This window comes from Nanorana parkeri, unplaced genomic scaffold (assembly GCF_000935625.1).
Source record: "Nanorana parkeri isolate BGI_ZX_2015 unplaced genomic scaffold, ASM93562v1 scaffold135, whole genome shotgun sequence".
Taxonomy (NCBI): Eukaryota; Metazoa; Chordata; class Amphibia; order Anura; family Dicroglossidae; genus Nanorana; species Nanorana parkeri.
This window is the reverse complement of record NW_017306403.1, coordinates 1,194,962-1,206,218: the sequence shown is the minus strand read 5'-3', so window position 1 is coordinate 1,206,218 and position 11,257 is coordinate 1,194,962. Positions and strand designations below refer to the sequence as shown.

Genomic DNA, 11,257 nt, shown 5'->3' with positions numbered 1-11,257 from the left:
AAAACAACTACCTACCCGGCGCACGGAACTGCATGTCCTGGGTGTCGGGAGATAGGAATTCCACACCCCTGCTGCCCCAAGGCCGGGCCTCGGTTGGCCTTGTGGGAAATCCGGCCCTGCCTGAGAGACCGCACTTTAAGCCCAGATTCTTTATTTAAATGTAACTTGCATTTATTTTCATAAACAGACAAAATAACAAAACTTGTGTCAGTGTCCAATTATTTTCAGACCTTTTTATATATACTGTGTCTATTTTCTAAATGCTTGTCTGTGATTTCTGATTGGCTAGTATGAAAGGTTGGTGGTGAGGAATCTGGATAGGTAAAGCAAACCAAATGCAGTAGAGTTTCTGTTATTCCCTACCAGTCTGGCTGTATTGTTTATCCTCTGCCTTCAATACTGTGAGTCTCAGGACATGCATTCAGCATTTTTTGCAGCCCCTCCATATTTTCTCTATGTAATCTACTGAATTTTGCTCTCCGGCTCCCCCTACTGGCTGCTCATAGCACATACAGCCGCCAATGACAGAGACTCGGCTGAATTCTGCGCTCAGGCTCCCTCTACTAGCTGCTCTTAGCACACACAGCCTCCAAGAACAGAGACTCGGCTGGGTTCTGCGCTCAGGCTCCCTCTACTAGCTGCTCTTAGCACACACAGCCTCCAAGAACAGAGACTCGGCTGGGTTCTGCGCTCAGGCTCCCTCTACTAGCTGCTCTTAGCACACACAGCCTCCAAGAACAGAGACTCGGCTGGGTTCTGCGCTCAGGCTCCCTCTACTAGCTGCTCTTAGCACACACAGCCTCCAAGAACAGAGACTCGGCTGGGTTCTGCGCTCAGGCTCCCTCTACTAGCTGCTCTTAGCACACACAGCCTCCAAGAACAGAGACTCGGCTGGGTTCTGCGCTCAGGCTCCCTCTACTAGCTGCTCTTAGCACACACAGCCTCCAAGAACAGAGACTCGGCTGGGTTCTGCGCTCAGGCTCCCTCTACTAGCTGCTCTTAGCACACACAGCCTCCAAGAACAGAGACTCGGCTGGGTTCTGCGCTCAGGCTCCCTCTACTAGCTGCTCTTAGCACACACAGCCTCCAAGAACAGAGACTCGGCTGGGTTCTGCGCTCAGGCTCCCTCTACTAGCTGCTCACAGCACATACAGCCGCCAATAACAGAGACTCGGCTGAATTCTGCACTCCGGCTCCCCCTACTGGCTGCTCACAGCACAGACAACCGCCAATGACAGAGACTCGGCTGAGTTCTGCTCTCCGGGTCCCCCTACTGGCTGCTCACAGCACACACAGCCGTCAATAACAGAGACTGGGCTGAGTTCTGCGCTCAGGCTCCCCCTACTGGCGTCTCCAGGCACCCGCAGTCGCCTATCACAGAGAATCGACAGCGTCCTGCTCTCCGGCTCCTTCTGCTGGCGGCTTTCAGCCCACACAGCTCGCACGTACAGTGCTCAGACTACAACTCCCGACACGCACCGCTGTCTCGCTCTGATTGGCTAGGCCGGCAATTAGTATCCGCGATTGGCTGGTAGGTGTTTGCCTCACCTCGTCATAGTGCGCAGGCGCGGAGCTGTCAGTCAGTTAGAGTCTGCTGGAGATAATGGGGGGCAGCGAGAGCACCGGGAGGAAGGTGTCCTTCGGGATGGATGAGGAGGACAGGGTGCGGGTGCTGCGAGGAGTCAGGGTGAGAGGAAGTGGTGGGCTCCTCGTTTGGGGGTTGGGAGGGAGGAGTCACCAACACCTCATGGGGAGTGCTTCTTTAAGTGTCACGAGGAGTTACCCCCCACACAGCAGTGGTCTCCCTGGAAATGTGAGCTCTGCGGGGAGTGCCCCTTTAAGACTCCATAAATGCAGCTGTATGTGCCAGTCGTTGGTGGCAAACTGCATGCGGGGTCCATAGAAAGCTTCGTGTGTGCTTTATTATGAGGAGTATTGTTTTAAAAGTATGAGCCCAGCTGTTTGAACGGGGCCTCCCTGTATTAAACTGCATGTCCCTCCTCTTGGTGAGTGCCCCTTAAAGAAGCATGCAATATAAACCACATTGCATGTGGTTGTGCCTGTGTACTTCATGAGGAGTGCCCCTTTAAGACTACAGTCCTGCTGGGCCCATTATTGGCATGTTCTTATAATAAATTGCAGGTGGCCACGCTTGTGTGCTTTGTAAGGAGTGTCCCTTTAAAACCAAATTCCTTCTAAACCCATTATTGGCCAGTTCCTATACTAAGTAACCTGTGGCCATGCTTGTGTGCTGCATGGGGAGTGCCCCTTTAAGGCTGTAATTCTTCTGAGCCCATCATTGACATAATAATAAATTGCATGTGGCCATGCTTCGTGAGGAGTTCCCCTTTAAGATCACAATCATTCTAAGCCCATTATTGGCATCTTCCTGTAATAAATTGCATGTGTCCACGTGTGTGTGTTTCATAAGCAGTGCCCATTTGAGACCACCGTCATTCTAAGTCGACTACTGGCCATTTCCTATAGTAAATAACATGTGGCCATGCTTTTGTCCTTCATAAGGAGTGTCCCTTTAAGACCACAGTGATTTGCATGGATTGCCCCTTTAAGACCACAATCTTCCTATTGTAAATAACATGTGGCCCTGCTGAAGTGCTTTATAAGGATTGGCCCTTTAAGACCGCATTCCTTCTAAACTCATCATTGGCACCTTCCTATAGTAAATTACATGTGGCCATGCTTGTGTGGTTCATGAGGATTGCCCCTTTAAGACCACAGTTATTATGAGCCCATTATTGTCCCTTTCCTATAGCAAATAACCTGTGGCCATCCTTGTGTGCTGCGTGAGCACACAAGACCACCATCATTATGAGCCCATTATTGGCATCGGCATATCATGAATAACACGTGGTAATGCCTTTGTGCTTTGTTAGGAGTGCTCCTTTAAGACCACATTCCTTCTAAACCCATCATTGGCACCTTCCTATAGTAAATGACATGTGGCCATGCTTGTGTGCTTCATGGGGAGTGTCCCTTTAAGATCACCATGGATTGCATGGATTGCCCCTTTAAGACCACAATCTTCCTATTGTAAATAACATGTGGCCCTGCTGAAGTGCTTTATAAGGATTTATAAGGCTTTATAAGACCGCATTCCTTCTAAACTCATCATTGGCACCTTCCTATAGTAAATTACATGTGGCCATGCTTGTGTGGTTCATGAGGATTGCCCCTTTAAGTCCGCCTGCCATGGCAGCTCCCACATTTTTATACTCACAGGTTCACTTTACAGGGGGTCCCTCACACAGTAAAGTAGAATGTCCTAAAGCAGCCATTTTCTACACCTCGTAATCCTTTGGGTGGGGAGGGGGTAGTGATGTCACATGCGTTGTCTCCGGATCTGACCCTTTGCTTGCCCCGGAAAACTTTGAACAGGTCGGAGCCGGAGATACAAATCCAACATTGTCCCATTTCTTCCAGCTAACCGATGACCTTGTCAGCCGAATGAGGGAGACTTCCGCACAGAGCAAGGAACAGAACCTGCCACCTACACCGGACCGTCCACCGCCTCAGCAGTCCTCCCTTCCAAGGGGCGGACCTGTGCCCTCTGCGTCAGATCACCGAACCAAAACCGACGGTAGGCCATTTTTTGGGGGGGCAATTCTATTGTTTAATGTACGCAAAATATGAGGACCCCGGCCAAAAAATGTCTAAGGAAGAAGTGCTGGGATATTACACTCAAGCACAGGGGTAGCCAAAACTGCAGCCCTCCAGCTGTGGTGAAACTACAAATCCCATGATGCATCTCTCTCCGGGAGTCGTGGCTGTGAGAATCTTGCAATGCCTCATGGGATTTGTAGTTCCACCACAGCTGGAGGGCCGGAGTTTGACTACCCCTGTTCTAGCATCTGTACAGTTAAAGTGACGGTAAACTCAGGAGTTACATCTTAAAGGAGAACTATGAGGCAAGTGATTTTCACTCCGCCTTAGGCCCCATTCCCACTGCGCGATATGCAAATCGCGCGTTTGTCGCGCGATTTGCATATTTGCGCGACATCGCGAGATTTGCCGCGCGATGTCGCGTTCAAGCTTGCATTGAGCAAGCTTGAATCGCGGCTAAATCCGCTCCAAAAAGGGTCCTGCTGTAGCGACACACGACCCGCGACAGCAGGACCCTTTGCCCCAATGTATTGCATTGGAGCGCGATATCGCGCGGTAATTTGCCGCGATATCGCGGGAATTACCGCGCGATAAATCGCTCAATGTGAACGGGGTCTTATAGTTCTAGCCGACCTGTGACAATGAAACTGTCACAGGTCCGCTCAATAGATCGGGAGGTGAGGGAACGCATACCATCGCTCGCTCACTTCTCGGTCCTGGCCCTGCAGAGAGCCGTGACTGTCACTCACGGTCCCTGCAAGGATTCACCCCGCTCCGATCCTCCAGCGCTGACTGGAGGAACGGAGGGGGCGGGTACAGCTGGCTCTGCCTCTAGATAGGCAGAGCCAGCTGTCACTCACGCAGCTGGGCGGATCTCGACAGTAATGTCGGGATGTGTCCCAGCTGCGGCGGTCTCAGTATACCGCGAACTGTAGCTCCCTATATACTGAGCTCAGGGTGACGGGAGGACGCTAGTTTGTGTCCTCCCATTACCCTTAGGAAAAGCCTTAACCCCATAGTTCTCCTTTAAGTCCCTGAACTATTAACAACAATGTACCTTATTTGTGTATCATTCGGCTGTAGATTCTCCAATCATCTCTGAATTGGTGCTGACACTGTCCTTCCTTCTGGAGGGTGACTACTTTTGTCCCCCATGGTCCCTGTCTGTGTTGTGTGTAGTCACCGCTCCAAGCTCGCTCCTGTGATGGACTACAATCTCATGTTTAGTTTTCTAATTTGTATTGGGATTGTAGTCCATCACAAGATTGAGCTTGGAGGGGTGACTATACAACACACACAGGGACCATGGGGAACAAAAGTAGCCATATATAGTCGGTTCTCTCCCATTCCCCCTTAAGGAGGAATGGCCTGCCTCCTGGCGAGCCTGCAACCAATTCATCCTTTGCTTTATATGCTCCAAGATGGAGGCAGTAGCATTAGGCAGACGAGGGAAGCTCCTGAGGGACACTTCAGCCTGTGTAGACAAGTGACTGACATAGAGGCCAGCCAATAGCATGTGAGAGGGGAGGAGTGCTCTGGCCTTAGGTTACATACTGCCCGATCATTCTGTGTTTGACTCTTGTAGAGCACATATCTGTATAATGCAGAGTACAGAAGCAAGTAAAGAATCCGCATTACTAGCAGGCCCGCTTTGTGCACACTGTTCATTGTTAGAATTATAATGCTGCAGAAAACAACAGTTTTAACAGTGCCTGACCCTTAGTCTTTAGCCCTGTAGGACGTGGAGTAACGAGTTCTTTGTTACAGGTACTCGGGGTCCATCTGCTGCAGGAAGCAAACAGATGCCTACGTATGCAGAGGATGAACTCTACAGGAGGTAAGAGTCCTTTATTAAAGGTGACCAGTTTTGGGGACGCTGTGCCCAGGAAAGGCAAGCGGAGGACAAGGACTAGATCTTTTCTTCATTACTGACTTACTAAGCCTTGTTCTGCACTGTGTCCCTGTGTGATGGCCACCATCTTGGTAGAGGCAGAGATATGCCTGCTCATGTTAGAGTTGCCCCCCTGATTAATGATGATCTAATGACTGGCGAGGTAGTGATCAAGAAGCAGCAGAAGAAGACAAGAAAGCACAGATCCAGAGAATGGATGGAGCGGAATCAGGTAGATCCTTGCACTGCAGGTCCTCAGGCACAGCTTCTTCTCCAGCAAGGAGAGGGAGCAGCACAGTAGTTATATCACCAATTCTCAATCCAAATCATCTGAGACCAGCAGTCAGAGGCAGCAGTGTCCTAGATGATCTTGCACTACAGTCATACAACTATGAGGCTACAAAGCCAAAGTGCCCAAGCACAGTCTTACTTGATAAATGGAACCTGTAGATTTTATTGACAGATCCACTTTAACCTCTTAGCCCTCATTCACACTGTAATCAGCCCGCACGTACAGCTCCGTGCTGCGTGCAGGGCCGTACCGAGCAGCTCCGGGGAAGGACAGGTGCTGCGTGTGATTAGTACGCAGCCCTCGTCCTTCTCTATAGGAATACGCGGCCGCACGCCTCCCTACGCTCACCCGCCTTGCACGTCCGTGCGGGTGAGCATACTCGTACGCTGACAGGATGGAGCCTGTCTGCGTCCGAGCGAGGAAACGCACCCCTACGGACCTGCACTTGAGGTGAGTGTAGAGGGGCGTACAGCCGCGTAGTCCCATAGAGAAGGACGGGGGCTGCGTACTAATCACACGCAGCACCTGTCCTTCCCGGGAGCTGCTCGGTACGGCCCTGCATGGAGCTGTACGTGTGGGCCGATTACAGTGTGAATGAGGCCTTACGCTAGCTTTGCCATATTAGACACGTTTTGAATTTGGTTGTATCATTGGTTCGGTGTTAAACAGTCAGGAATTGGATAACTTGGTGAGAAAGAAGATTGGGTGGAGATGTTGGTGCCGGCGAGGGAGTGAGAAGGGGTGAGTTTAGTTCTGCTTTAATCAGAGAACTCTATGACATTTGCGGCTATCTGACCCAGCGCATGCTTTTTGCTCTTTCTGATCTCATTGTTTGTTTAATTTTGCACTTTCCTAGATATGAGAGGGAACAGGCCATCATCCAAGAAGAGCTCGCCCGAATCGCCAAAAGAGAGCACGAGGCAACGCATGAGAGTTACAGCTCAGCCATCCTGCGGGAGAAGAATTACACCAACCAGGAGCGCCGGAGAGTTGAGGTGCTGGTAAGACTCAGCAGCTCTTATGCTGTTTCTTTTGTATTAATGTGACTTTATATTTGTTGGGGTTTTGGTTTGGTTTCTCCATTTTGGCTTTATGTCTGCAAAATAAATAGTGACACGGTGTAATGTCATCCGTTGTTGTTCATGTGAGGTTATACTTGCCTAATTTGAAGACCTGCTAAGGACCAGATGATTTTTATGATGCCCTGATACTTAGGGTTAAAACTAGGGAAGCAGCGATACCAGTTTTTCAGTATCGAGTACCGATATTTTTTTTCCAGTAGTTGCAGATAACTAATACTGATACGGAATGTCCCATTAAGGAAGATAGGCGGCGTGTAATTACTCGCCACCTGGCTTCCCGATTTAACAGGGAAGCCGACTCCATGCTCCCTCGTCACCAGGTGATGAGGAAGCATGGAGCCGGCTTCCCGGCCAATCTGGGAGCTGGGCAGCGTGTAATGACTTGCTGCCCGGCTTCCTGATACCGGAAGCTCAGGTATCGCGGCTAGGCATCGGAGCATTTGGGCGAGTACGAGAACTCGCCCAAATACTCGGCCATCGGCAGCGATACTACTATCGGTGCATCCCTAGCTAAAACCATAGAACTCAGAGTGTGTACTTTCTTTTTCACACGACTGTATATGTAAAGTCTGAGCTTGAGGAAACCACCATAGCAATCCTACAACCTTTTGGTACTGTTATGCACACTCAGACGCTAGGAGTCGGTTATGTGAGCTCAGTCAGTTTGCAGAGCATCAACTTCAGGTGATCTCCGACACTAAAGCTACAGTGTCAGGCCCAGACGGGGGGGATATAAATCTTTTTATAAGCCGGCCTGCACACTTCTAATCATTTAAAACCATTCCGATTCTTTCATAAGCTAAGTCGTGATTGGTTCGCTTCTTTTTAAAATTCTTGCATTGGTAAAAAACATTGTGCACTTCACTGGTGCTAAATTCACACTTTCAGAGCTGCGCATGCACAGCACGTTGTACATTCTCTGCATAGCTCAGTGCTTGAGCACCCATTCACACCAGATCAGACCAAACCTCTGTTGACACCAGCTCAGTCCGTTCCAGACCAGAAAAATACTGCACGTCTCATTATTGTTTTGTCTGGAATGCACTGGAACTGCAGGCAGGTTCACAACACTTTCTGGACCAGATCTGCTCCGGAAATTGGTGTGAACCCGCTCTGAATGAACTCCCTTGCACATGCGCAGGAGTTGTGTTATTCCAGCCTGGCTGGATAGCCAAAGATCCCGGAGCCGAAAGAAGATTGGGTGGAGATGTTGGTGCCGGCGAGGGAGTGAGAAGGGGTGAGTTTAGTTCTGCTTTAATCAGAGAACTCTATGATTAAGCCCAGTGGTGGGTGAAACGCGTCAATCGAGGTACCAGGCAGGGCTTCATGACGTTTGAGCTGAAATAATAAAGTTTATAATATAGTGTTGAAGTTTACGGTGTGTTGCTGACTGCTATTCTCTGGATGCGTTGACAGTTTGGGGTGAAGACAAGCCCCTGTTTGGCATTTGCCGGCAGTCGGCCGGGGAAGGGATCTACTATGTAGGACTTGAGAGCAATGGGAAACTTTTATGCTGAATTCACATTGGCCTGTTTTCATAAACAGCCTTCATTTCATTATAAAAGAAGGCGATATCACAAGAAGTGATTCAAGTTTGCTTTGTTGTGTTTGCCAACGTCAGCCTTTCGGCCTCGACATGCATCCATGTTCTAGAGCAGCGCCCTGCTAATACAAGCTTTGTTTTATGCTGTGGTGTTCCGTCTTCATCTTCCGAGCTTTGATGGAGGTTAGCCTGCAGAGTGCAGCGTCTGAACGCCTGCTGCTGAGTCGTCTCTCTGTCGTGTGGCTCAGCCTTGGAAACGGTTTTTAAAATAGATCTCACTAAAATCTCGTATGAGCTTTAACCGCCTGAAGACCAGGTGTTTACACCCCCTTCCTGGCCAGGCAATCTTTCAGTATTCAGCGCTGCGGTACTTTGACTGACGTCATCATGTGTATGTATGGGTGGGGACTTTAAAAAAAATGTTTTATTCTTTTTTATGTGTAACTTAAAATTTCTGGGGGGGGGGACTTTAATTTTTTTTTCCTATATTTTTTTTTTTCACTAAACTTTATTGCTATCACATACGGGGGCTAATAAAACCTCCCTATGTGATAGCAAAATATGTGACAGGTCCTCTTTATGGAGACATCAGGGGTCTCCAAGACCCCTAATGTCACCTAGGACCCCCAAAAGAAGCTGATGAAGCACAGATCTGCTCCATCAGCTTCTTTCCAGCTTCTGAAGCTGGAGAGTGACACAAGAATGCGGAAGTGATGTAATATACAACACTTCCGCATCCTGACACCAGAGAGGGGACTGGAGGGAGCTCGTGTAACCTGTATGGTAACAGGCATCGCTGCCTGTTTTAAAATATCGGCCATTTCCCCGCTGGGCGCGTCTGAGCGGACGTCTAAAGATGCCCGCTCAGATCTAGAGAGCTCCCGGCCGGCCGTTAGGTAGTAGTTAAAGTGACACTAAACTCAGGAATTAAATCCTAAAAATAAGGAATGCTGCGATACCGCTGTCTTGGTATCGAGTACGAGTACCAGTCCTTTTATTTTGCTACTCCCAAATGCCGATACCGGAAGTCCCATTAAGGAAGCCAGGCGGCGTGTAAAGACTCGCTACCCGGCTTCCCGATTTAGCAGGGAAGCCGTCCCATGCTTCTCATCACTATGTGACGAGACAGCATGGAGCCGGCTTACTGGCCAATCAGGAAGCCAGGCGCCGTGTAATGACGTGACGCCCGGCTTCCTGATTTGGCCCGGGAAGCCGGCTTCATGCTCCCTTGTCATGATGTGACGAGGGAGCATGAAGCTGGCTTCCCGGCCAATTAGGAAATCGGGCACCACGTCATTACACGGCGCCTGGCTTCCTGATGCGCTGCGCGGCTTCCTGATGCAGGAAGTGTCGGGCTAGCCATCGGAACATTTTGGCGAGTACAAGTACTCACCCAAATACTCGGCCGATACTAGTATCGGTATCAGTGCATCCCCACTAAAAATACATCCAAGTAGCTTTTAACCATTAACAGAAATGTATCTAATTTGTGTCTCACTCGGCTGTAGATCCTCCAATCATCTCTGAATTGGTGCTGACACTGTCCTTCCTTCTGGAGGGTGACTACTTTTGTTCCTCATGGTCCCTGTGTGTGTTGTAAAGTAGTCACCGCTCCAAGCTCATTCCCGGGATGGACTACAATCTTATGTTTATTTTTCTAATTTGTATTGAGATTGTAGTCCATCCCGGGAGTGAGCTTGGAGCTGTGGCTACTTTACAACACACACAGGGACCATGGGAAACAAAAGTAGCCATATATAGTCAGTTCTCGTTCCCTCCCCAATGACATCAGACCACATCCAACTGGTTAGATCTGATATGATGTCATCAGTGTGCGACCTTCTGCTTTCCTACTCTCTTATCCAAGTGTTTATCATCTGCATACCACTAATATTCTTCCTGTAAACCTTTGGCTTGTGCTATATTTATCTAGACGATATAAGTATGCATAAAGTGAATCATCCCCCCTGACATCCCATCATTTCTCATTAAACAGACCCACACTTAAACCCCGTCTGCATTTATCGCCCTGGATATTAGATGCTTTTGCTGGCGTAGTTATAAAAAACAAGCACGAGAAAGGGACGCTTTCAGGACAGCGTGTACAGCGCACTTACATTAACTAGGCCGCGCTCTTCATCATTAATTCATGGTACCTCGCACACGTTATCACTAGCGAACTGTCGGGAAAGAACCCCGGGCCTCAGCGTCATCCAAGGACGTCCGAAGCTTCCGCCGCGTGTCTTCCCTCCTTCCTCCGTTGAAAAATTAATTGCCGCTTGTAGAGATAATCTTATTCCCTTTTTTTTTTAAATGTTATTAGCTCCCGTGTAATTATCACTTACCCTCTCTTGTCTGGCTGGAATTTTACAGCGTCGGATGCTTGCGACGCCTCGGCGGCTGCGTGAATACATATTTCTCACCTGTCTCGTCTTGGTGACCTATATTCCGGCGGGTGCTGGTTGAAGTTTGTTACCTCATGCAACTTTTCAGCTCACATTGCGCCCAATAACACACTCGCTCACATTTGCGAGTGTGTTATTGGGCACTGGAGAGGACATGGACTGCACTTTGCAAGCTGTGGTATTAAAGAGGACCTGTAGCTAAAAATGTAATGAACCTGGATCAGTGTAGCCTTAGTGAAACAATGAATGATGGAAGACCGGCACCGCTGGGTCCGAGCATCCAAGGGTGCTGCTCTGCATCCTGGAACTGGCATTAAATTTGTCTTCCAGTTCCTTGGTTTTAGAAAGTCAGCAGCCCCGCTGATTTGTAGAATGCTGTGTAGGTGCCTCCTAATACTCTTACATTGCCTCATGGGATGGGGG

At 49.2% G+C, this 11,257-nt stretch overlaps 1 protein-coding gene and 1 long non-coding RNA gene across 3 annotated transcripts in view; one reads left to right on the top strand and one right to left on the bottom strand.

Moving 5' to 3' along the window:
• The first annotated feature begins 1,549 nt into the window (after nt 1-1,549).
• CHCHD6 (coiled-coil-helix-coiled-coil-helix domain containing 6) overlaps nt 1,550-11,257 on the top strand; it is a 220,847-nt gene continuing 211,139 nt past the window's right edge. For both annotated transcript variants that reach the window (XM_018553928.1, XM_018553927.1), the window contains exons 1-4: nt 1,550-1,687; nt 3,442-3,598; nt 5,389-5,458; nt 6,661-6,805. In XM_018553928.1, coding sequence (XP_018409430.1) covers nt 1,604-1,687; nt 3,442-3,598; nt 5,389-5,458; nt 6,661-6,805 — 456 coding nt within the window. In that variant the 5' untranslated portion in view covers nt 1,550-1,603. The remainder of the gene's footprint in view (nt 1,688-3,441; nt 3,599-5,388; nt 5,459-6,660; nt 6,806-11,257) is intronic.
• The window catches only part of LOC108784971, an 8,841-nt gene continuing 4,314 nt past the window's right edge, over nt 6,731-11,257 (bottom strand). Inside the window, exons 2-3 of the long non-coding RNA XR_001941103.1 lie at nt 10,547-10,551; nt 6,731-6,811 (exon numbers count right to left, since the gene is read on the bottom strand). This is a non-coding gene — a long non-coding RNA (uncharacterized LOC108784971). The remainder of the gene's footprint in view (nt 6,812-10,546; nt 10,552-11,257) is intronic.